This window comes from Equus caballus, chromosome 9 (genome assembly GCF_041296265.1).
Source record: "Equus caballus isolate H_3958 breed thoroughbred chromosome 9, TB-T2T, whole genome shotgun sequence".
In the NCBI taxonomy this organism is placed as follows: domain Eukaryota; kingdom Metazoa; phylum Chordata; class Mammalia; order Perissodactyla; family Equidae; genus Equus; species Equus caballus.
In genome coordinates, this window is record NC_091692.1 from 2,607,420 (window position 1) to 2,634,959 (window position 27,540).

Sequence of the window (27,540 nt, forward strand, 5' to 3'; positions counted from 1 at the left end):
GGGCCGACCTGGTGGCATAGTGGTTAAGTTGACACGCTCTGCTTCAGCGGCCTGGGGTTCACAGGTTTGGATCCTGGGTGTGGACCTAGCACCACTCGTCCAGCCACGTTGTGGCAGCACCCCACATAAAATAGAGGAAAATTGGCACTGACATTAGCTCAGGGACAATCGTCCTTGAGCAAAAAGAGGAAGACTGGCAACAGATGTTAGCTCTGGGCCAATCTTGCTCACACACATGCAAAAAATCAGCTACTTTGGTCCAGGAAAAAAAAAGTTTCAGTGGTCTTTTCTGTAAAGGGCTTTCCAAGTTCCCACCTGGTAGAACTTGATATATTCACATGAAACGCTGGGTCATGATCTTCTAACACCATTGTTAATCAGCAAAGGACTTGGTTTAATTTTCTAGGTGAGTTGGTTGCAATTTAACACTTTATTTTGTTTATTCATAATTATAAATCAAAAAATGGAATAAATAGCACTTTGTCTTCCTTATTTATAAAATAAATGATATTTCTTGAAACTTTGCGCCACTCTTTTTCCACTACTTTAATGTGGGCAGCTCACTTGGCCTGTTGTTTTTTAATTTCCTGATTCTTGCATCATGTAGAAAAATTTACCATGGTGCATTCTGAGCACTCATCATTTACTCTGTAAACTTCTGCTCTAATATAACTTGCCTTGCAGATGAAAGTTGCTACCATGCATCCGTTTCGACTCTGTGGAACCCTCTCACCTTCACAGCTATGACTGTCTCTGCCTCTGTTTCTCAGTTTTAATTTCTTTCTTTTTCTTTTTTTGAGGGAGATTAGCCCGTAGCTAACACTCACCACCAATCCTCCTCTTTTTTTGCTGAGGAAGACTGGCCCTGAGTGAACATCCATGCCCATCCTCCTCTATTTTATATGTGGGACGCCTGCCACAGCATGGCTTGATGAGTGGTACATATGTCCATGCTCGGATCTGAACCAGCGAACCCAGAGCGCCAAAGCTGAGCGCACCAACATAACCACTGTGCCACCCAGCCGGCCCCCAGTTTTAACTTCTTAAGAGGGGACTCTGACGAGCCTGCCTCATCTTTTTGATCAGGTCATAGGGCACAGACAGCTGTCACTGAACCTGATATTTGCCGGGTGCCCTTGGGCCAAGTACCACCCCTGGCAGACTCAGATGCTGAAGGAAAGTGAGTTCTCACAGAAAGAGACCTGCCACGCCAGCTACTGTGGACATTTGGGGTATAATACAAGGTAGGAACTTACAGCTTGCCCTAGTTCCTAGAATATTTAGTTCTTTTGAAATAAATTCCTTACACTTTATTATGGAGTGCTCGATTTATTTCATAATAAGGATCTTAGTCAGGACGAGGCATAAAAAACAGCTCCTGAAAACGATTGCTCACACTGTTGGTTGGCTGACCCGATGGTTTTTTGTGCTGACTGAGCAGGAGAATTCCCATGAATTTTCTGGGTTGTCTGTGAAAGGAACACGTGAGGCAGTTCCACCGCCACCCTCTTCCTCCTGCCCAGGTCGCTGCTGCTACGCTGAAGCTCCAGCAGCCACCTTGTGACCATTAGGGACCTTGACAGAGGGAAGCTGCTGAACTGGCGTCTACCTCAGTCTTCCCCTGGTGCAAGAAGAAAAGATGACCATATTTTTCAAAGCCGCTCAGATTTCCTTTAACTTGATTTGCATGTAGTCCTACTGACACAATAAAATATACTTATACCAAATATGCTTATACCAAAGATTAAGCGGACTGAGGATATTGAAGCCAAAATGGACAGTGTCCCATTTTTTAACGCAATGAAAAATGTCAAGGTGCTGCCCCTTGGAATAGTGGTTAAGTTCATACACTTTGCTCTGGTGGCCCTGGGTTTGCAGGTTCGAATCCCAGATGGGGACTTACACACCACTCATCAAGCCATGCTGTGGTGGCATCCCACATACAAAATAGAGGAAGATTGGCACAGATGTTAGTTCAGAGACAATCTTCCTCAAGCAAAAAGAGAAAGACTGGCAAGAGGTGCTAGCTCTGGGCCAATCTTCTTCAGCAAAAAACATAAATTAAAATAAGTAAATAAATAAAATAAAATAAATAGAGGAAGATTGGCATGGATGTTAACACAGGGCAAATCTTCCTCAGCAAAAGACAAACAAACAAAACAAAAAAAATGAAGACCAATTTCAAAACTGAAAAGTGCATTTACCAGTTTGTCATTTCCCCTTTCCATTTACCATTTCTCTCTTCATAAGTCTAATTCTAAGTACCACCTCATATGAACTGGGCAAGCTGCATTCTTTTACAAGCAGTGATTTTTATAAATTGGCCATTTCCCTCAAAACATTATTATAAATCAATATAAAAACTTCTACTTTGGATGAACTCCTGAGATTTGAATAGTGCAATTTGATTAAGAGCAAGAGGATAAATTAGACCTCCTCCCTTTTCTTCTTTATCTTTCCCTCCAACTCTGTCTTTCGTCTCTGAGTTTTTTTTTATTTAGTTTTCTCTCTCTCCATTTTCCTATCTGTCTTATACCTGATTTTTTAAATCAGTATAATGTGATACATTTTTCATAAAGCATGTAAGTATTTTTCCTGGTATTTACGTATCTTTGTGGCAGACATTTTTTCCTTATGCATTTTGTGGGGATTTTGCTAGCATGTTATACAATAGAACTAGGAATGGAAAAGTTTTTCAAATTCTGTTTCAAATGATTTTTTCCAGTTTTTTCTGTAGAAATATAATCCTTGTTGGAAGTACATGCTGTTACATCACAGCTGTTGATTTTTCATCCGAAACAAATATGAGATCATAAATGATGATTACATTTGATTATTTAACAATATTTTTCCACTCATAGGTACAAAAACGCTGTATATTTTAATGTTATACATACTAACTAAATGATATAACTCCATCAGTGTCTGAGACATAAGACAGGGTTAAATAACATAGTTTGATATGTTACAAATGTTTTAAAGTGAACGGGATCAGAAAAAATACTTAATGTTGGGTAAAACATATAGAAAGCTAGCCTATGTGATCTCCTTGCATCAGAAGGGCTATGTGGGCAGTATGTAAATGAGAGAAACAAAACAGAACATATTTTCCAGTTGTTACTAAATTCCAGAAAGTTTAAAACAATGTATGGAAACCACATTTCTCTGCCGTAAATCTGAATAGACATTATTTAACCAGAATCCAAAGTTCAGGGGCAAGATTGTAGAAAGGTCTCTAATTTTAAAATCACTGTTTGTAGAAGTAAACCTTTGTTCCCAGGCTGTAAATTATTAAAATAAGTAAATAATGCATTCCCAGTTGTCCTCGTTGGGTTTTCTTGTACAGGTACCCAGTTGTTTCCTGACACCCCACTCGCAGGGACTGGCGGCACCCTCAGGTCTGCTAAGGACAGGCAGGCATGGATGATGGCCCGCATGTGTCCTCGTTCCAATCCCACGCCTGCTGTTCCCGCCCATTCTCTGGAGGCTGAAGTGTGGGAACCTCCGTGGAGAGTAGAGTTCTCACTTTAGAAGCTTCTCGAATATCCATTCCTTCATCTTCTGTATAACTCACTTTCAATTTTGTCTTGAAGTTATTATTTTGCCTGAGGCAGCAAACTTTGTTTGGTCATTTCTAAATAAAAATAAATTCGGCTATTTTTCAGTCATTTAATTTGAAATTTAGTTATATGCAGGATGCTACCCCCATTCATCTTTTCTTGCTACCCTCTTTCCAGGGTTTGATTTTTAAATTGTAGGGGCTTATGCACCTGCCACTGTGGGTGGTGTGAGAGGGGCCTGATCTAACCCAGGTCTTGATTTGTTCAGTCCTAAACTGGAGCCTTCCTTGCTACATAATTTATCCCAGCAGATTCTTGGCAGAGGCTAAGGAGCATGCTTTCTCAATGGCAGCCTGGATAGAAGGTGGATAATGATCTTGGCCTCTGCTCTGCTTCACGGCACTGGTGATTCCCTGGGTCCATTCTTCTCACTTCTTTTTTGAGGATGGCCCATATGGGACCCATTGGGTGTGTATCTCTTTATCCCAGTTGTAGGACCATCTGCCAAGGGCACCATGTTTTCTCCCAGTTAGCTTCCACGCCACACGTGGGGCCCAAAGGAACTTTCAGACCTGCTTCTGTGCTGCTCAGGGGCCATAGGCATCTTGGGAGGATGCGTATGTCTCTTTCACAGGCGTTCCGCACCACAATCTCTACTTCCTCACTCTTTTCCTGTTTCCTTGAGGCTGCCATAGCCTCCCGAATTTCAGAAATTCCAGGTGGAAATCAGGGCACAAATTTCCTCTATTCTTGGTTCCCCATCAACACCCTTGCATCAATCCCCCAGGACTTGACTCAGAAGGTACGCGCTAAGAGCAGGGTGGCCAATTCCCCTGATTTGCCTGAGAACTAGGGGGCTCCCAGGATGCAGGACTTTCAGTTTGAAAACACTGACAGTCCTGGAGTCGGTCAGTGTAGACGAGCGAATCCTTTATGCTATACTCAACTCTGTCTTCTCTCCAACGTCGCCTATTTCTTGCTCAGAGGACTCCTTCTCTGATAGGGCTCATTCAGATCAGTTTTTTCCCTTTAAAATATTTTCTTTCTGGAAAGGACCTTTTCAGATTAGAAGTGAAGAATTTGGCGTTTACTTTTTTCTCCCTTCACCTTGAAAATCACTTCAGGAAATATATACTTTCTTCTCTCATGTGAGTTGTATTTGGGAGGAGAAAGGGGAAACCAAGACGGATAAGAGAAAATACCAAAAAAGACTTCACGTATCATGTTACCGTACTTCCTCTATTGAGGTATATTTTATATATCACAAAATTTACTCATTTCAAGTGTACAGTTCAATGATTTTAGCAGCCTGAAACGAGACCACCATGCATGGAGACCTGGGCATCTGAGTAGATCGGGATGGTCAGGTCTCAGCAAACAGAACCTTTCTGGACATCCTTCAGCCACGACGCCAACCACCAGTCACTCTCAGAGAAAATGACTGGGCAAAGATTCCGGATATGCTTCTTGAATGTGCAAGAGCTCAGACCGAATTTCTTGCTTTAAGAGATGAACTGGCGGATGCTGGGTTTCACCCGGGGGGCACTGATAAAGAAGACAAGGAATAAAGGGGGGGCTAGAAGTCCAGAAAGCCAGAATGGCAGAGGGATTGTAGAAAACAAGATCAGTGTTGGGAATCCGCAACCAAAAGACACAAACTCAGCAACTCCAGAGGGGCCTGGAACCCACACAAGACAGACCCACTGACTCCAGGGGAGACTTGAACCCACAGACTTGGTGACTCCAGAGGGAACTTGAACCCACACCTCATCACTCCAGAGGGGACTTGAACCCACAGGGAAGACTAGCCAAGGGTTGGATTGCTCCTGTTTCACCAGACCCAAAGTATTGGACCTCTCCAATGGCCAGGTCATGAAATACCTTAATTCCTTAAGCCAGGCTTAAACAGACTTTGTGAGACAACTTAAAAAGTAACTCTTATAGCCATGCCATGGAGTCGGCACCACTTACCTCCGTCAAGAGATCCTCTGAGCAAAGTGCTCAGTGCAACTGTTGGGTCTCCCAATAGGGCAGCGATGTCAAGCTGACAGCACAAGCACGAAGAAGGGAGTCCTCCTTGTGAGGTCCAATCGTCAGAGGGCTTCCGCAGTCCACTGCTCCACCCATTGGAAACCAGGGTGGTCAGAGGACCAGAAACTCAGAGGGACAGAGGTCTCTTTGTGGTCGTCAAATTTTGTTACCAAACCAAAGTGGGTTCACTTCTTGGTGAGCTAAAATCAAAGCCTTCGCCAGAAGTGGTTGTCCTACAGAGTAAGATTTATTTGCAGCAAATAGAGACCATGGGGAATCATTTCCAAAACCGTGGCTCTCTGAGCATAGGACAGCATCCCCTTTTATTTCGGTTGGGGAATGAATATTCAAAAGGGAGAGGTGGGTATTCGCTTGTGCAGTCTCAGTTGGAAAATACATTTCCACATACATCGCATACTGTGGTAATAAGGCCTAAGCTCTGGCTGGGGTGGAGATCTTAATATTAAAATGAAGCAAAGGTCACTCTCAGGTACTTCTTGGTCCACACAGGCGTTGCTCTGTCATGGAGTTTGAACTGATTCGGGGTGGTTGGTGATTGCATCACTTCACATAACTAAAAAAACAATTTGGAGAAGCAGTTAAGTGCTTCCAAAATCTCCTTCGAGGTCCTTGGGGCAATTAATCGGTGATGGGTTGATGATATTTTTCTAAGGCGTATATATTCTTGCTGATTTTCTTTTAGTTTTTCTATCAGTTTTTGAGAGCAGAGTATCAAAGTCTATAACTACTGTTCAATTTTTTTGCTTCTAGCTCCAATTCTGTCAATTTTAGTTTCATATATTTGGGGTTCAGTTAGTTGTTCATAGTTGTTTCTTTTACTATTCTTTAAAAGTTAATTAGTGGCATCTGAACTTAAAGCAATCTAGTTTAGATTAATATTAACAATTTCAATAGTATACAGAAACTTTGTTCTAACATATCTCCATCCCTCCCTTCTCCTATGTGATATTATTGTTACACAAATTCTATCTTTACATATTAGAAGACCATCAACACAGGTTTCTATTGCTTTATATAGTTGTCTTCTATATCAGATAGGAGAAGAAAAGGTTAGAAAAATTACATTTGTATTGTGTTTTATATTTGTCTATCTAGTTACCTTTACTAATTTCTTCTATTTCTTCCTGTGAATTTGAGTTGCCCTCTAGCATCTTTTCATTTAGACTGAAAGACTCCTATTAAGACAGAAGTGGAGGTGGTGAATTCCCTCAGCTTTTTTTTTGATCTCGTAATATTTTAATTTCTCCCACAGTTCTGAAGAGTAGTTTTGTTGGATATGGAATTCTAGGCTGCTGGTCGTTTTCTTCCCAACTCTTCCAATGTGTCATCCCATCGCTTTTGGCCTCCATGGTTTCTGATTAGAAATTGGCATTAATCTTATTGAGAATTTCTTACACATGGTAAGTCATTTTTCTCCTGATGATTTTGAGATTCTGTCTTTGTCTTTCTACGGTTTGACTATGATGATCTTAGGTGCGGACCTTTTTGCGTTTATTCTACTTGGGATTCATCTGTTTTCCATCAATTTTGAGAATTTTTCGGCCATCGTTTCTTCAAATATTCTTTCTACTCTTTTCTCCCCATTCCTTCTAGTGCCTCCCTTATATGCATATGTTAGTATGCTTGATGGTATCACACAGGCCTCTGAAGCCCTGCTCATTTTTCTTTATCCTTTTTTCTCCTCAGATTGTAAAATCCTAATTGATCTGCTTTTAAGTTCTCTGATTCTTTCTTCTGCCAGCTCAGATCTGATGTTGAGTCCCTCTAGTAAATTTTTCATTTCAGTTATTGTACTTTTCAATTACAGAATTTCTATTTGTTTCTTTTTTATACTTTATATCTCTTTATTAATATTCTCTATTTGGTGAGATATTGTCACACTTTCTTTTCCTTTTTTTAGGCCAGTTTCCTTTATTTCTTTGAACATATAGTTGATTTTAAACGTTTGTCTGGTATGTAAAGATCTGGGCTTCCACTGGGAGAGCTTCTATTGATTGCTTATTTTCTTGTGAATGGGCCATAATTTCCTGCTTCTTTATGAGTCATTCAAATTTTTATTGAAACTAGACATTTTAGATAATATAATGTGACAACTCTGGAAATCAGGTCCCTCCTCCCTGGAGTTTGTTGCTATTGCTGCTGTTTTGTGTGTGTGTGTGTGTTTGTTTAATCACTTTCATGGACTATTTTTATAAAATCTATATTACGAGTTGAATTGTGTCCTTCCAAAAAGATGGGTTTTAAGTCCTAACACCCAATACCTCAGAATGTGACCTCATTTGGAAACAGGAACTTTACAGAGGTAACCAATTTAAAGTGAGGTCATCAGGGTGGGCCCCAACCCAATATGCCTGCTCACCTTATAAGAATGGGAAATTTAGACACAGAGACGGATAGGCACAGAAGAAAGATGACATGAAGATGCAGATGGAGAGAAGACGTGTGACTGGAGTCTTGCATCTATGAACCAAGAAATGTTCAGGACTGCTGGAAACCACCAGGAGCTGGAAGAGACTTTGAAGGAGTGTCACCTAGAGCCGTCAGAGACAGCATGGCCCTGCTGAGATCTTGATTTTGGACTTCTAGCCTCCAGAAGAATGAGACAATAAATTTCTGTTGTTTTAAGACATGCGATCTTTGGTTCTGTATTACGGCAGCCCTGGGAAACTAACATGGTCTATATTCCCTGCAGTGTGCAGCCGCTGGATTGTCTACTAGGTGGGCCCAGCAGTCAGCTGATGAGTGACCAGAGATTTCCATAAATGCTTGGAGCCAATAAACCCTCCACTTTTTGCCAAGGAGCGCTGTGTGTGTGTCGAGACGTGCCTTCCCTGCTCGGGCAATTTACCAGTTTGCCTTGGGCTTCATTTCCTGTTTGCACAGCCCTCAAGGTCAGCCAGAGGCAAGAGACTGGGGCCCTGCCAGATGTTCCCTGGGCGTTCACACACCCAGAACATGCACATGGCCTTCTAGATATTCAGGAATATGTCATTCTTTTCAAAGGCTCTTCTGGACATCTCTTCCTCCAGATCTTCCTTTTAAATTTCAGGCTGGGATGTTTTCCCTGAACTAGCATTGCTGCCCTCACAGTTACGGTGTTATAAATGATTTCAGCTGATTGTTTCAGGTAAATGCCCTGCCCATAGGGATTTTCCCACAGAGCCAGCTCTGAGTCATGTCCAAGCCCTGCCAATTGGTCCTTTCCCAGGAGCTGTGTCCAATGGGAAGAATGATCTGGAGATGGTGCCCATCTACGAGCTCCTGGTGTGCCCCTTTCCTGTGGCTGCAACACTGTTTTTTTATGGCTGCCAGGATTTCAGGGCAGCTGGTTTTCAAGGCTACTGGGAGCTGGGGAAAGGAGGATGGGAGGAGGCCAAGTTAAAAAACCCACAAACTCAACCATTTTAATGGAAGTTCAGAAGCTTTTCTTGAATAACTTCTCTTCAGATTGTTGCAAGTCTTGGGTTAGTTTCTAAAGTAGAGAAAAAGTTGATTTTGACGCATTTTCCAGTATTTTGCCACCCTTGTGAAAGAGCAGACGTGGGGAGCCTCACTCTGCCATTGGCTACCACATTTATTTTTAAGTCAGGGCTACAAAAAGTAGACTTTAGACATTCAGACCATGGACTGGAGGCGTTGGCAAGCTTCTTGACTTCTATGGGCATCTTTTTGCATCTCTGTACAATTGACTTAATGATATACACTCAATAAGACTGACACCTTTAGGCCTGTGGTCATGACAGATCTTCTCTTAGTAGGGCAATTATAGAAAAAGAAAAATAAAGATGAAAAAACAACATTGTAAACCCTTCTAAGTGACATCTGGCTGTAAAATTTAATGTCCTTTGAAATGTCTGCTCTCAGCTGTTCCAGTCTCCTGTTTCTTGAGTCCTGCGTAAGAAGGCCTGCGCATGGCCGCTTCCCATTGAGCTTTCCAGAGTTTCTGTCCAAGGGCTGAGCTCGCCTAGACGCTGTGTGGAAGATATTCCAGCACTGCAGGAGCTGTGCCTGTGAGCCTAATGTTGGATGACTCACACGTTTTCCCCTTTGATGTAGTAACCCCACATAGAATCTTCAAGAATATCCCCTACAGACGAGGGGCACTGTTTCGTAGAGTACATCCCCTGAGTGAGGAGAATCTCTGATAGTCCTGAGACAGCAGAAGTGGGGATTGATAGCCCAGCCAAGTGTCCCGTTTCACATTCCTTATTTTCAGAGTCACAGACATGCCCAAATACTGTAGGACTCCTGGGATGCACGAGATGGCATAGCCTTTTGCTCCTTGTATCAATCAGAGCAACAGAACCACTAAGAACTCTGTATTTATATCTTTTGTCTAATTATCTATATCTACATCTATATCCACATCTATGTCTACGTCTATCTATATTTGTTTATCTTTATTTATCTGTATCTCTGTCTGAATCTCTTTCTATTTAGCTGCAAACCAATATAAATTAAAAGGATTTGTTTGTTATAGAGGTTTGACTTTGTGCATTTGTGGGAGCTGATTAAGTAGTCTCTCTGAAAGCTGTTGTCCTCAAGTCTGATACTGGGAAGTTGAAGTTCAGGTAATCCAGAAGGAATGATGGATGTCAAAGTGGAGGAGAACAAGAACAAGCTGGAACTCGCGAGCACGAGTTGGAGTCCACAAGGATGAAGTGAAGTCTGTGTTAGTTCTCATTACCACTAACCTTTATTGCGTGCATAACTTGCAGAAGTTGGGGCCCTTCATCTCTGAGCTAAGCACCCTCTGACCCAGAGGTTGGAGAAGCTGAAGGAGGGTCTTGGTGAAAGTGACGTGGCTGTGGGATGTCATGGCCTCAAACCAACAAGGTGAGCCAGCAGACCCATGACAGTTACAGCAACAAGGTGGGCCCTTGTATACAAGACAGTGTATGTTGTAAGAGAAAAATTGCACAGAATACTTCTTAAAAAGGGCAAGACAGGCTTTCTTCAAGCTACTGCAGTAGGCAAAAGAGACTTCAGCCTAGAGCCGAGCTCAACTCCAGACACAGCAAAGACAGCTGGGGGTTTATAACCAACGGGCGGAATGAGGGTGTCAGCGGATGGAAAATTATCAAGAAGAAATTGATTCGACACCAAGGATGTGGGTATTCTTGCTAAACTGCTCTGAGCAGATCAAGGAGACGGCCTAGTGGGGAAAGGGGCTCGAAGGAGGTGGACTGAAGTTTCTCAAGGAGGGGTTTCTTGTCAGCATGAACTATCAAAACAACTGCTGTTTCACTTCTGCTCTCCAAACCTCACACGAAAGTCTTCCTTATGGTCCATTCTAACCAAGAAACTGGGGAAAGGCATTTCAGCCTGGCCAAAGAGACACGCTACGGAGCGCCCAGCCTCCTACTGGGGCCCTGTAGGAGGGTTCTAGTCCTGTTTTCCTGCTATGAGATTCCGACTGTGGGCAGAGCGTCCCCCCGCGGTCTCTCCTGAAAGTAGACGAGTATTTGGGGGACTCAGCGACAGGACGTTGAGTAACTCTGCCCCCTTCTTTGACTTTGTTTCTACCTTTTTTTTCATGAGTTAAATTGTATTTTACTCTCTTTGAAAATATTTTATTGTGGTAACACTCAACATGAGATCTATCCTCTTAACAAATTTTCGGCATACATTATTGTTGACTATAATGATGCTGTACAGCAGATCTCTGGAACGCATTCATCTTAATTAGCTGAAACGTTATGACTGTGGAATAACTTCCCATTTCTGCTCCCCTCCCAGGCCCTGCCAACCACCATTCCAGTCCTTCGTTTTATCAATTTGACTATTTTAGATACTCTGTGGAAGTGGAACTATGCAATACTTGTCTTTCCCTGTCTGGCTTATTCCACACACTTTGTTTCTATCCTCAGGTGAGCTTCCTGGTCCCCTTCCCTCGCTCCCAGGTCCTTGCTTTCTGGGACGCGGACCCGGTCATGTTTACCGAGATTTATGCGGTGCTGTCAGTGGATTTTCCTGGATGCAATCTGCTACAAAACAGCCAGTTCACCCACAACCAGAGCAAAAACATAAAATTTCATTTTCATTTACTCTTAGAGGATAATTTGGAAACGATTTACTTCTGAGGCTGGGGGTGTGCCCCGAGCTGAGAGGCTTTGAAGATACTCAAAACAATGGTTGGCGTTGTAAAGTTAACGTATGTAAGAGCCACTGAGGCCCAGGCCTCGCTCAGATGTTTAGGACCCTGCTTCCTTCTGTCTATGGGGTCGGGCCTTCTCCCGTACTTCCTGTCCACATTTTTCTGCATGTGACCCACGCTACCAGGGCGATGTCTGGTTAAGGACAGGCTTATGGTGCAAGGTGTTTCACTCCCTCGCCTTGTTAACTGGCATCCATGAGCCTGATGGAAAGTAAATACTTCGTTTCTTGAAAGCTTGACGACAAGAAATGGGAGAAAGAGGGAGCAGGGTAAGCAAGAGGATAGTAAGGGAGCTAATTCTTCAGCGTTCGTGGGAGGAAGTCACGGACGCTCTCTCAAGTTGAGATGGTTAAGAATAAAAGTCTTTTCATATTATTCAGAGTTATGAAGGCAACTACCAGAAAGAACTAAAACCATACATGTTTTTAAATGGTTGTTTCCAGAGAAAACTGGGAATGTGTCTGGGAAAGAGTGAAGCAGAGCAGAAAACGCCTGCTTTTTGCTGTAATACTCTGCCTTTTGAAGTCCCTTTCTTCCATCTGAAAGTATTATTTTGATAATGATTAAAAAACAAGTCAAACTAAACCTTTCCAAGTCATCTTGCCCTATTTTACTTGGATGCATCACGTATATTTTTTAATGATTGAAAATGGGCTAGATTTAATGAAGGTGGAACAAAAAGGACTGCGCTGTCTTATTTCAGAGAATCCACGGACATCCTTTCCAGCAATATAGACAGAAAAATTCAGAAATCGTAAGTTTTAAAATTCTTCAATTACAATGGATAAAGGGAAGACGATCCAGCTCAAAAGTGTTTGGATCTTTCTGGGTCACACGTTTTGTCACAGGTAACGTAATTGGCGCTGGAATTTTGGTGGCCCCCAAAGGAGTGTTGAAGTACTCTTCCATGAACGTGGGGCTCTCCCTGTGCATCTGGGCTGCCCGTGTCCTGTCGGCCGTGATGACTTCCCTCTGCTCAGCGGAGATAGGTACAACCTTCCCATGCAGTGGAGCTAACGTCGACTTTCTCAAGAGATGTTTTGGCAACCCCGTCTTTTCTGAGACTCTGGACGAGCTTGTTTCTGCAGCGAGGACCAGTCGCCAGCCAAGCCCTGCTTCTCGCCGAGTAATCAGCATCCAACCTCTTTATTCCAGCTGCTCTGCTCCAAATCTGCCAAAGAAATGTCTGGCGCTGGCCATATTGTGGGTTGTGGGAATTCTGAATTCTCGCGGTGGAAAAGAGATAACTTGGCTTCAGACAGCCAGCACCGCGCTGAAAGTGGCCGTACTTGGCCTCATTTCCCTAAGTGGAGGGGTGTTGCTAGTGAGAGGAAGGAAGGAGAATGTAGGAGGGTTTCAGAACGCTTTTGCTGCTGAGTTCCCAGAAGCCACCCAGTATATAGAAGCTGTCTTCCAAGGATATTTTGCATATTCAGGTGGGGGATGCATTATATTTATAGCAGGTAATTAACAATCCTTTGAGAAAAAAATCACAAGCCATGACCTAATGCTCACAATGTGAAATGTACATCTTTTAACATGTTTGGGAGTTTTATTGTAAAGAAATGATTCAATATTTTTTTTTCTTCTTTGTGCTTTCTAAATCAAGTGAGAACATGCCAGACTTTAAATTTTTTCCCCCATTTATTCAAATGAATAATTTTATTCTTTAATAACTATGCTATAATTATTTTATTGAACAACTTCTCTTTTTCAGCTTTCTTTTCTAGGACCACAGATATGGGACTTCCTTGTTAATCTAGTTTCTTTTTTAAGATTGGCACCTGAGCTAACATCTGTTGCCAATCTTTTTATTTTCTTCTTCTTCTTCTTCTCCCCAAAGCCCCCCAGTACATAGTTGTGTATTCTAGTTGTGGGTCCTTCTGGTTGTGCTATGTGGGACGCTGCCTCAGCATGGTCTGATGAGACTTAGGCTCTTAAGTATTTTTAAAGAGAAGAGGATCATCAACATCCTAGATTGTGCTGAGGCTGATTTAATGCTCTTCCCTTCAATGTCAGGACAAAAGTTTTCTCTCTTCATTTTCAAAATCAGTCTGTTCCCTTGAACTCTATCTATATGCTTTCCCTCTCTCTCCCTCGGGAATCTTTCACATTCATTTATTTCATTTTTCTCAATTTCAACCTTTTTACTAGTTCTTTTCCTTGATGTATAAACACGAAGTAGGCTCTACCCTTGAACAAATTTTTCCCTTAATGTTAGGACCCCTTGTCGTTGCTGATGTGTCCATCACTCATGAAATCATTCCACCAGCAAATATCTTTCCAAACAGCGACTATTTTTAAAATGCTGTATTGGTGCCTTAAGATGAGTAAGATTATTCTTTACCCTAAAAAGGCTTACGGTCTAGTAGAAAAGACAATACCTAAATTTTGGTCTGACCTCTGCCACTTACAAGCTTTGGCAAGTGTCTTTACTTCTCTGGACTTCCTTTTTCTTTTCCTTCATCTGAAAAATGGGGATTATGGCTTAAAATCACTATGGTTCTGTGCCTTATAAACAAATAATGGCATGACAGTATTTAATAAGTGGCCATAAGGGAACAACTTAATTACTGTGGAAATTTAGTAGAAGGCAAGATCAGCTTTTGCTATGTCGTCATGTGGAAAAGGTGGCAATTTTAATTGAATCCAGAAGATTCCAGCAGTAGAAAAATATGAGTGAAGCCGTGGAGACCTGCAGTGTGCAGGTGCATTGAAGACCCGGCACGTAGTCTTGGGTGACTGCAAAAGGCTTTCCATCTGATGGGCTTGATAGTAGATATGACGACTGGGGCAAGTCCATAGAGAGAGAATAACATGGTTTAGGGTTGGAGACAGGTGACTGGGGAATGCCAACTTTTAGGTGATAGGTAAAGAAAGGTGATCCAATGAAGAAGCCACTGGAAGTTTAGAGAATTCTTTTAAAAAATCACCATATGTTCCAAAAAGAGTTTATAATCAAGCTGGTGAAAAGCTTTCAGAAGTTGAGGAGCATGAGGACTGATCAGAAGTCATCTCATTGACTAAGTAAGAAGTTGTCGGTGAATTTTGAGTCTGAGAGGAAAGTTACTTTGCACTGAGTTAAAAAATGGGGTCTGGAGCAAAGAAAGCAAGGAGAGGAGACCACCCTTTCATGGAGTTTGCAATTACATGCTGCACTGCAATTTGAGAGGCTAGCACAACTAATGAAGCTTTCTCTTTTTCTCACTTTGTCTCTCTCTCTCTTTTTTTTTCCCCCTGAGGAAGATTAGCCCTAAGCTAACATCTGCTGCCAATCCTCTTTTTATTTTGCTGAGGAAGATTGAAACTAAGCTAACATCTGTGCCCATCTTTCTCTGTTTTTTATATGTGGGACACCTGCCACAGCATGGATTGATAAGCAGCGTGTAGGTCCACGCCCAGGATCCAAACCTGTGAACACCTGGCAGCCAAAGTGCAGCGCGTGGACTTAACTGCTGTGCCACTGGCCGGCCCCTCTCTCTTTTAAGGATAGAAGAGATATCTCTGATTTCCATTTGAACCAATTTCATCGTGTTTCATTGCTAGATAACTTTTCTCTGCTAAAAATAGATTTACAAAATTTGCTAACCTACAAACAATTGTAGAATTCTTCACAAGCAGCTGGCAGTAAACTAAAGCTGGAGGAATTTCAATGTATCCTGGGATTAATAATTTACTTAATAAATTTTAAGGACTGCTAAATTCTAAGTAACAGTTTTACCTGTAACATTGTAATTTGTAGGCAGCTGATTTTGCATATTGTGGGCACAACCATCTTCTAAGTTCGAGACCATGGCTATTCACCCCGTCGGGTCATTATAGCCTTAAATTACGGTATGTTATGTTGCATTATATTCCCTACCTCCTCTCTATAAATCTAATACATAATGAGAAACAGTAAAAGGCCCAGAGAAAAGTCGAGTTAATCCTAAAAGTTGCCTTTTTGCTTGTTTAAAAGCTTTAACTAATAATCATAGTCATTAATAACTTATTGAGTGCTATATTTTTCATTTCCCCCAATACATGGGTGAGGAAATTGAAACTTTGACAGTCAATAAATTGTGCAGAAGCCCACAACTGGTACGTGGTGCAGGTAGCATTTAAATGAGAGTTTTTGACATTCTTTACTCTTCAACTGCTCAATGAGCCCATATTAGTGTACACCATGGACATGACATTCAACCCTGGGCAAGTGCAGATGGAAGAAATTTGACACAGGTGAAAGGACAGATATCTATTAGTCAGAGCAACTTGGCTTTAAGTAACAGAAACCTACATACATTAGCTTAAACAGTAAAAGAAGAATTTACTGGAAGGATAACGCCGTAATTCAAGGAAGACCTGAACACCCAACCTTCAGGAGCAGCAGGAACTAAGGCAGCTCTAGAACTGAAACAAACAGAGTTCTTAGCCGCCCTTCGTTTTAGCCAACATTACATTGCCGTTTTCCTGATTCTCTCAGTTTTGTTGACATTTGGTTCAAATTCTTGAGAGAAATCTTCTGTACAACAATTGACTTGCAGGGAGTCAGAGTCTGTACCTGGTTCTATTGCCAGTGGCCAGGGCACAGTTACACAGAACCATAACGTTCAATTCTTTATGTCAGGGATAATTCCCAGAGAATGGCAAAAAAGGGGAAAATGGTGTGACAAATGGGACAATATTTGAGAATAAGACTATCCTGGAAAGTCCATTTATATGCTGCTAATCAAGACCTCTTTTTTCTTTTTTTGCACTTACTCTTGGCATAAAGGGAAGGTAAAGAGCCTACAGGGAGAGACGACTTATGACGGACTCTTTGACTCTTTCCATCTATGCTGTGGGACTGTCTACCAGGACAATTTTGCTGGTCAAGGAAAGTTTCCTCTCCTATTTTCCCAGAAATTATGACTTTGCTGAGATCCAAAGTAAGAGTAATGCTCAACAAGACAACTAGGAAAGAACATTTCACATGAGAGAATGGGCTCTATGGCTTCTGGGGGCACAGCAATTTTGAGGAACTGGAAAAAGTCAGAGTGGTTATAGCATAGAGAGCAAAGACGCCCAGTTGTTACATAATACGTTCTCCCAGGACTTCATCTCTCACGGACACTCACCACAGTCACTGCTGTATGTTTCATTGATGTGAGCATTTAATTAACGCACAGCTCCTCTTCTTGAGGGTAGGCTCCACGTTTGTTTCTGCTCACCACTGTATTTCCACTACCCAACTCAGCGCCTTGTACCTAACGGATGAGGCTGAACACACAGGTAGGTTCCAAACCATCCCACGGGCTCAGCTTTCATTTCATTCTTAAGAAATTTTACCACCTATGGGGAAAAGGAAGCAATGTTCCCTTTTCTTCATTTAGCACCAAGCTCAGAAAGGAGGTGGGGGTGTCACAGTTCACCAATGTAGATGTTCATGAGTGTGTGTGTGTGTGTGTGTGTGTGTGTGGTGGGTGGGGTGGAAAGGAAGAATCCAGCCCAATAGTTGATATATGGAGCTATTTTAAAGATAAATTTAAGAAATAATTTTTAGCAGTTGTGATTTTGCTGTTTTATGTCATATATGGGAGGTGACGAAACCCAGACAGACAATTCCAAGTGCATCCTTACCGCGTTACCTTTGGTGACTGTCCTTTATTTACTGGTTAACATTTCCTACCTGACTCTTCTGACACCCAGGGAAATCCTCTCTTCAGGTTTGTATGCAAATGACTTAGGGAATAAATAATAATTGCGACTGTTCTGGTCCTTTTGGCATACCTAAATATTACCTTACCAGCTAAGACTGCTGTCTCCTTTTCATTATTTCATATGTAGAATCAACTTACAATAATTTTTTTTTCAGGAAGATTAGCCCTGAGCTTACTGCCAATCCTCCTCTTTTTGCTGAGGAAGACTGGCCCTGAGCTACCGTCGTGCCCATCTTCCTCTACTTTATACATGGGACGCCTACCACAGCATGGCGTGCCAAGTCGTGCCATGTCTGCACCCGGGATCCGAACTGGTGAACCCTGGGCTGCCGAGAAGAGGAACGTTCGACCTTAACCGCTGCACCACCAGGCCGGCCCCTCAACTTACAATTTTTGAAAATAGCAGAGGGGCCAAAAAGCATAATTGGGTTAGAAAAGAGTTTCATGTTTACGCATGGTTTTGCGTTTTCTGATAATATGGAAAAGTATACATAATGCTGATGTATGGCGCAGACTGGGTTCAAAATATTCCTATTCCACTCATGATCTCTTCTCATCAGTGTGACCTATGTCGTCGGTGCTTATATCTGCTACAACTTTCACAACACTGATTTTCCACGTGTTCTTCTAGGTGACATCAACAGTGATAAACTTGAAATGTAGGATATTAGCAGTTAAGAGTAGATGCTAACGGTCAATTGGTGCATATAATTAACATTATTAATATGTAATATACTGTTGTTGTTTACCATAAGTAACTGTAAAATTTATGGTGGCAAAGGGCTCTGGGCATATTGGAAATTTGACTAAAAGATAAGTAATTTAGGGCCCTAAGTATAGAATAAAGAATGAAAGAATAAGAAAACCTTAAAGAAATAAACATACATTAAAAAACGAGTAACAGATTCAAGCGATAAAAGGAAGTTTGGAAAGAAATAAGGACCAGGGAACGCGGAAGACTAGCGATGTCCTAAAAGCAGAGTTAAACCTTGAGTCAGCACCTTCTCAGAAAAGCCTATCAGCCAGGACCTTCAAGACTAATCTCTTCTGAGGAGTTATTACTGGCTTGGTGAATCTTCGAGGTACTGGCGGCGATCTAAGAGAGGTTTACTATAAACGTCCTTACATATTTTGCCTCAATTCCTGTGCCACTGCTGTGCAGGACGCTGCCGTACACGTGGCATCTGTGTTGATTCATGACGGTCTAGCTCTCTGAGGGACCTGTAAATAGTCATCATCAAGATTCTGAGAATTTGTGGGAACAAACCAAATAGGATAAGAACAAGCAGTGATTTATTAACTACTCTGATTACATAGAGAACAAATTTACAAAGTTAATTACGGGTGTGATCAGAGCTGCTGGACGGCCGGCCTGGCCGTTCTGGCTCACTAGAGCTGGCGTCTGTTATGACTGCCAGTGCTCTGGCCATACTGGTTGTTAAAGAATTACGAATATCTCCTCTGGTGTGTCATAAGAGTTGCCACAGTTGTGTGGGTGGCATAGCAGTTTGGACGTGTGTGGAAGACTCGTGAAGTGTTCTGACCGTAATCGCTTGTGATTCGGTTTACAGTGCTTTCTCTTACAGACGTATAATCCTTAGGCCTTGTTTAAACTCTGAAATAATTTTTTTGAATTCAAATGTCTACCTTTTATTGTATTAGGAATTCAGATTAAGAAAATAATCAGAGCTATACATGAAAAATGTATGTGTAGGGACAAACACAGCTATTACATATGAAAGCAAAATATTAAAGATTACCAAAATATCCAATAAGTTTGAAATAAATAAACAATGTATGGAAACCCACATAACAGACCACTCTGAGCTTTTCCAAAGATCATATTGTTGAGGAATGCTTAAAGTAAAAGGACAGTGCCTATAATGTAATAATGAGAGAAAAGGCAGGATCTATGTTATCACATAAAACAGAAAGTAAATAGTTAACAATGGAGATCTGCCAGAATGATATTGTGAGTATTTTTGCTTTATTCTTTATGGAATTTTCTAAATTTTCCTTAATGAACAGCATAATTTATATGATAGGTGGAAAATTTATAAGCAAAAGAAATAGATTAATAAATTAAGGAAGTTTTAGGATTAAGGAGTGAATGTTTTTAATCAAATGGGTGTATTTAAAAGACGTGAAGAGTTTCCAAAGGAATATAGAGCATCTGGAATGCAGCGTGAATTGGACGCTACATTCTGTTTGGTGAACATTGAAAAAAATTATACCACTTTGTGATAAATGTTAGATTCTATGGTTTACAGAGAAAAAGTACCAATGATCTTAATATTGTAATGTTTTTGTTTGTGTCAGTGTCATATCTCTGACATTTCTTTATTGATTGTTCTCTTAGAAGAAAAACCAGTAGCCTTCATTTAGAATGAGCTCTGCAGCAGGGCAGAGAACGATGCCCCTCTTGAATGACAGGTGTGGAAATGCCACAATGAGCAGCCCTGGTTCCTGGCTTTTTCCGCCTGAGGAAGCCCCACAACACACTGCTGACAGCGGTGCTCACATTTGGTGTTCTTGAGGGTTCCATGTCATATGTAAAACTAGGGAATATTGGCATAGGAAAAGACAATCTAAAATAGTAAGTAGATTGCATGGGAGCGGAGGCTAAGAAGGTTTCGCTGAGCAGAAGCAGCCTGCAGGTAGCTGGCCAAACAGGTGGCATTAAGAATTTTGAGAGGAGTTCTTTGTATATTTTGGATATTAACCCCTTATCTGATAGGTGGTTTGCAAATATCTTCTCCCAATTGTTAGGTTGTCTTTTTGTTTTGTTGATGGTTTCCTTTGCTGTGCAGAAGCTTTTTAGTTTGATGTAGTCCCATTTGTTCATTTTTTCTTTTGTTTCTCTTGCCTGGTCAGACATGAGACTTGAAAATATGCTGCTCAGACCAATGTCATAGAGCGTACTGCCTATGTTTTCTTCTAGAAGTCTCATAGTTTCAGGTCTAACATTCAAGTCTTTAATCCGTTTTGAGTTGATTTTTGTGCATAGTGTAAGGGAATGGTCTACTTTCATTCTTTTGCATGTGGCTGTGTGGTTTTCCCAATACCATTTATTGAGGAGACTCTCCTTTCTCCATCGTATGCTCTTGGCTCCCTTGTCGAATATTAGCTGTCCATAAATGTGTGGGTTTACTTCTGGGCTCTCAATTTTGTTCCATTGATCTGTGTGTCTGTTTGTGTGCCAGTACCATGCTGTTTTGGTTACTATGACTTTGTAGTATAATTTGAAATTGGGGAGTGTGATACCTCCAGCTTTGTTCTTTTTTCTCAGGAATCCTTTGGCTATTCGAGGTCTTTTGTTGTTCGAGGTGTTTTGTTGTATAAATTTTAGGATTCTTTGTTCTAATTCTGTAAAAAATGTTGCTGGAACTTTGATAGGGATTGCGTTGAATCTATAGATTGCTTTAGGAAGTATGGACATTTTAACAATGTTAATTCTTCCAATCCAAGAGCACGGAATATCTTTCCATTTATTTGTGTCTTCTTCGATTTCTTTCAACAATGTTTTATAGTGTTCGGTGTACAGATCTTTCACCTCTTTCATTAAGTTTATTCCTAGGTATTTTATTCTTTTTGTTGCAATTGTAAATGGGAAAATATACAAAGAACTCATCCAGTTCAACAACAAAAAAACCAACAATCCAATTAGAAAATGGGCAAAAGATCTGAACAGAGATTTCTCCAAAGAAGATATACAGATGGCCAACAGGCATATGAAAAGATGCTCAACATCATTAGCTATCAGGGAAATGCAAATCAAAACTACAATGAGGTATCACCTCACTCCAGTCAGAATGGCTATAATTAACAAGACAGGAAACAACAAATGTTGGAGAGGGTGTGGAGAGAAGGGAACCCTTGTTCACTGCTGGTGGCAGTGCAAACTGGTGCAGCTACTATGGAAAGCAGTCTGGAGTATCCTCAGAAAATTAAGGATAGATCTACCATATGATCCAGTTATTCCACTGCTGGGTATTTATCCAAAGAACTTGAAAACACAAAGGCATAAAGATACTTGCACCCCTATGTTCATTGCAGCATTATACACAATAGCCAAGACTTGGAAGCAACCTAGGTGCCCATCAAGGGACGAATGGATGAAGAAGATGTGGTATTTATACACGATGGACTACTACTCAGCCGTAAGAAATGACGAGATCCGGCCATTTGTGACAACATGGATGGACCTTGAGGGTATTATGATGAGTGAAATAAGTCAGAGGGAGAAAGTCAAATACCATATGATCTCACTCATAAGTAGAAGATAAAAACGACAAAAAAAACCACACATAGCATTGGAGATTGGACCGGTGGTTACCATTGGGGAAGGGGGAGGGGGGAGGGCAAAAGGGGTGATTAGGGTCACATGTGAGGGGATGCACTATAATTAGTGTTAGGGTGGTGAACATGATGTAATGTATACAGAATTCGAAATATGATGCACATCCGAAAAAAATAAAAATTAAAAAAAAAAGGAATTTTGAGAGGAAAGTGGAAATGCTAGAATCACTTACTGGTAAATTGGTTCCATTATTTTTGGGGAGCAATTTAGTAATATCTCACTTACTTAAACATCTACCTTATATACCTTTGGCTCATGAGTCCCACTTCTAAGATTTTACTCTATGAGGAGAATCCTAGCTACCAAATCTTGAAGGCACAAGCCTGTTCATTAAAGCACATTTTATATTAGCAAAAAAATTGGAAACAACCTAAAATCCACCAATATAAAATTGGTAAACAACTTAACTTACAGTTATATAATGGAATACTAAGAATTCACGAAAATAATTAAATGGATGCATATGTACTAATATGATCAAGATATATTGGAAAGTGAAAAAAGCAAGCCTAAGCATGCACACACACACACACACGCAAACACACATGTACACACATACATACCCCTCACAGATGTTTATATGTGCATAGAAAACTTCTGGAAGAATATCCAAAAAGATGTCAACAGTAGTTACATCTGGGGTGCATGAATGAGGGATTGGCGAGGAGAAAGATATTTACTTTTCACTTCATGTGTTTCAGTGCTATTTACTTGACTTTTACTAAAAGCATACATAATATAATTTTTAGAAGAAAAGAAATGACGTGCAGGAAGGAATAAAAAAGAAATCACTTGTGGGATACAGGGGAAGATTATATAGCAGAGCCAAAGTAGAATCTCCTCCAATTATAACCGACCACGTTTGTAGAATACATGACGGGAAATCAGAGAACAAGAAGGATTTCTGAAATGTGTCTGAAATGCAAAATGTGTGGCAGTAAGGGTGCCCAGGAGGAACAGCCAAGAATACCTTATTTGAAATGAGTAATAAGTGAGACAAGAGATATTTTCAAACAAGACCAAATATCATAGAATGGCACTCAAGAGAAAAGTGAAAATCACACTGGAGTTTATTTAAAATAGATTCAGAATAAAAGTCTTTAAGAACAAGAACAATTGATGATATTTTAATTTTGTTGTATTGAAAAAATTTCATTATTTGTTATAAGCCAGGATTTTGATATCCTAGCTTATATCTACATAATATGAATTGGACTCAAATAGAGTCTCATAAGCAATGGATGCTTTTCTTCATTGGTGCCTTTCATATCTGCTGACTTACATTGAACTAGTGTTCAGAAGATGTCTGCCCATTTAAGTAAAAATATCAGAATATTCTCCAAAGATGGCCAATAGCAGGGTTTCCCAATCTCAGCACTAGACATTTTGGACCTTATAATTCTTTGTTGAGGGCGCTGTCCTGTGCATTGCAGGATGTTTAGCAGCATCCTTGGCCTCTCCCCACTAGACGCCAGTAGCAACCTCCTGCTTCCCCAGTTGTAACAACCAAAAATGTCTCCAGATATTGGCAAATGACCCCTGAGGGGCAAAATTACCTCCAGTTGAGAACCACTGGTCCACAGTTCAGACGGGCGCCCAAACGTCATAAGTATTTTAATCTGTGTGTAACTTATTTTCTCTGTCTACGTGGTTCATTTTCACTTCTGTTAAGTATTTCCAATGACACCGTGATCTGGGGTCTTCGTCAGTCTCAGTCCCGGGTCAGCAGCCTCGCCCTGGGCTTTTTGACTCTGACGGTCAGCACTCTCTAAAGTAGTTTTGGAAAACAAGCACGCATTCAATCATCCACTCAACAGAATCAACTCATTCCACAAGTATTACGGAAAACCTACTATATGTCTGTCCCTGAGTGAAGTACTAGTTTGACAGAAAAGAAATGGATAAGCCTTGCCCTCAAGAAGGGAAGCTCCTTGGGGTCTATTGGGGAGGACATATAAGATAATAACCATTTATGATACAGCGTGATACGGCTAAAATGCACACATGCAAATGGTGTCATGTAAGGATAAGTAAGGAAATAAACAATGAAATTAAAATTCAATTTTCTTAATTACTTTTTAAATTGCCTGCTTTGGTTTTGAAATAATTTTTAAAGGTTTATGCTTAGTTTCTCTTTTTAAATACATTTCCTGTTCCACGTTTTTGCTTTTCTGCAGATGCCGTGGTTGTCATGTGGTCTGACAGAGTCATCCCCTCATTAACACGGGTTATCCCTTTTGCTATTTCTGCCTCTTCATTCAGCAACCTTCTGCGAACATATTTGAATCATCAAGAACGACATATATTGCAGGCCAAGAGGGCCAGCTGCCTTTGTTGTTTAATATGCTTAATATTCCCTTTTCTCCATTTATGTCTGTGCTACTACTTGTCACTGTGGCATCTGTTGGGGTTGTCTCCACAAACCTAATTGATTTGATAAAGTATCTTTATTTTGCAAGTTCTATTTGGTCTTTACTGTCAATGATAGGAATACTAAAACCAAGATACCAAAAGCCCAATCTACCTAGACCTTATAAGGTAAAAGTGAGTTTTCTAAGTTTTTCTGTGTGAAATAGAAGATGTTGGGTGTAACCGTATTTGAAAACTATATTCAGAACATCTATAAGTAGATCTTTTTTTCTACTAGCAAATTGTGAAACACGTAAAGACAATCTGGGCTGTTTTCATTTTCATTTTTTTTTTTAAAGATTTTATTTTTTCCTTTTTCTCCCCAAAGCCCCCCAGTACATAGTTGTATATTCTTCATTGTGGGTCCTTCTAGTTGTGGCATGTGGGATGCTGCCTCAGCGTGGTTTGATGAGCAGCGCCATGTCCGTGCCCAGGATTTGAACCAACGAAACACTGGGCCACCTGCAGCGGAGCGCACGGACTTTAACCACTCGGCCACGGGGCCAGCCCCCTCATTTTCATTTTTATTGGGCAGACTTTACTCAGTGTAAAATCTCTTAGGTTCCATCAGGTTTATTGGAGAGAAGCATAGACCTGTGGGTGGTTGGACAGATCATTACAAGTCTTTTGACCAGAGACTGCTGTGTACTTAGGTAGCTACTCGTGCACATCAGCATCTTCCACCGTCCGGGCAGGATTTAGCAGGCAGGAGACAGAAGAGGCAGGTGCTGCCGAGGCGTCACAGCCATGACGTCTCTCGTCCTGAAACATCAACTTAGTTTGATCACTGACAAATTTCATCTTTTCAGCCGTACTTACTTTTAAACTTCCTTTCCGTCTAGATGAGGAAGAGTTTTACGGCAGAGCCCTTTAATCGTGGAAGAGGAAGTAAGCAGACACTTGGCAGCATAAGGATGCTGTTGGAGAAAGGTGGTCCTGATGCTGCATCATAGAAGAGGAGAATAGTCTTGGTTGGATAGGCATCATCTTAAGAGCTTTGCCTGAATTATCACGTTTAATCCTCTTAGTAATACAAAAGGCAGATACTAAAGTTATCCCCATTTTACAGATGAGAAAGCAAGTTTAGAAAAGCTAAGTCCCTTGCCCAAGCTCACACAGCATGGAGCAGAGCTGAGATTCAAATCCAGGCAGTCTCTTTGCCTCTCAGGACACACAGAATATAGGAAGGAACACGGGGAGGAAGAAAACAGTGCTCTCATCATTAACCCCGGTTGGGTTACAACCATCCTTCTATTTCAGTGTTCTCTTCTTCCATCCAGCCGTCCCCTAACTGTTGTGTATTCGAGTGTCATTTAATGAGAAGCAACTATATTTTAAGTCTCTTGCGCCGTATTGTGGGTACAGGAAGGAATAAGACTTAGCTCTTGCTTTTGGACAGGGCATAATCCACCTAGTCAGGTGAACCAACAAGCATCATGTGATCATTGCCACATGGTGGCCTGCAGAGGATGCTCAGAGAATACCTGCGGGAGGGGAATCATCTTGTTATCTAACCTCTGATTCTCAGCTTCTTCAGATCTAAAATGCCAATGAATAATGTCTACCTCCTAGGAATGGAAGATGTATTAAATGAGCTAAGGCATGCAAATAATCCAGAGTCTCTACCGACATTGATAGTTGTTATTATTTATAGTGTTATTCGATATACCAGCTATAGACTTATATCTCTCTCTTACAGACATTTCAGAAGTGACTGCCTACTGAATTTTCTCCCTGGTTGGGTAATGTTTGGTGCAGGATGCTTACAATCCTAACACAAAGTACCAGGGATAGGGGAGCTTCAAGGGTTTTGGCAAGAACAAAAACAAAAAAACCCACCAAAAATAGAACTGTCCTGGCCACAGTTTTTGTTTTGATTTATTTTGTCTTTAATAGACTGAGCCCATAAAGCCATAATATTTACCTGTCAATATCTGCCTGGGTAACAGAGGGCGGGGGGATAATCTGTGCTTTTAACATGAATTTCTTACTGCCTTGAGTTATTTTCCTGGGAAAACTGTTGCGAAAAGGAACTCCCTCTTAACAAATTCATGCCACCTGGATCAGAGATGGTTATCTTAACAGCAAATGGTCATGATTATTTCTACTCCTGAACAGCCAACTGCTAGATGTTCATTCCCTTCAAAGAAAACTCTGACAGTGACAGTCTTTGACATCCTAACTCCTACGCCAGGTTTATCTAAACTCATAGATAATTAGCCCACTTTCTATTGTTGGCTTAGAGCTTATTTCTCGTTTATATAAATATGCAGGCACTTAATGAGGGTTTTCATATCTAATTTTTTTTTGAGTTTTGCTCTTTTTCAGGTGTTTTTGCCATCTCCATTGGCCACAATGGCCACCAACCTGTGTACGGTTTTGATACCTTTGGTGAAGTCTCCACGTATACATTATGTCTATACGTGTCTCTTTATTCTCAGTGGACTGCTGTTTTATATACCTTTAGTATATTTTAAATTGAAGTTGGTTTGGTTTGAGAAGATGGCGTGCTACTTACAATTGCTGTCTAATATTTGCATCCCTAATGTGTCTGTTGAACAGATGTCAGAAGTAGAAACTGCTAAAAAATAGCCTTCTGAAAATACGTCAAATTACAAATAAAGATTAAGCACATGATGGAACATAAATGATGAAATGCTCATGGTAACTCTCTTTCTAGAATGAGATAATGTATAAAAAACACTCAGGACAATACCTAACTTTAAAAACACACAAAAATTGTTATGAGTAACTCAAGCTCTGTTTTGTTTGGCGAAAAGCTCACGTCTTGGTTTGCATTGGGTGATATATCGATGATGTCTCTCCCACTCTCTCATTTTTTTCTGCACCCCACCCCTCCTCTACCGAATTTGTAGTGTTCTTATAATAAAAGTTAACAGCTAAAAATAAAAGAACATTCTCTTCATCTTTCCTGAGTCCTTCTTTTGGTGCTGATTAGAAGATAGAATAATTCCATTTGTCTTATTAGCTTCTCCTTACTCCTAGTATTTTGCCAATCTAAAATTCATTTAGGTTATTTTCCTTCATGCTCCTTTCTTTAAATTCTGAGGTGCCTTAGAAGCACAACTTTGCTATGTCTTCAATTGATTAAAATGAGACCTATCTATAACTGTGCGGTTGTGCGTAAGGTGTGTGTAACAGATGCTAAGTGGGTGGTGTCCCAGGAGAAGCATTCACCCGGTATCATTCAAAATAAGAAATTTGTCTACTTAGCTTAGTAAGATCTGAGATTAAAGATGTCCTTTCAGAAAGCTCAGAGGCAGCGTGAGAAGATATTCAGTGACCTCTGTTCACCAGCTCTAC

General features: G+C 40.8%; 1 protein-coding gene across 1 annotated transcript; it reads left to right on the plus strand.

The window, feature by feature from the left end:
- Positions 1-12,549: 12,549 nt before the first annotated feature.
- On the plus strand, positions 12,550-26,808 carry SLC7A13 (solute carrier family 7 member 13). The gene is given in 8 exon segments (XM_005613146.3): positions 12,550-12,578; positions 12,580-12,813; positions 12,815-12,896; positions 12,899-13,232; positions 17,328-17,453; positions 23,985-24,077; positions 24,080-24,345; positions 26,545-26,808. Coding segments are annotated over 8 exon segments (1,428 nt in total).
- The last annotated feature ends 732 nt before the right edge of the window (positions 26,809-27,540 follow it).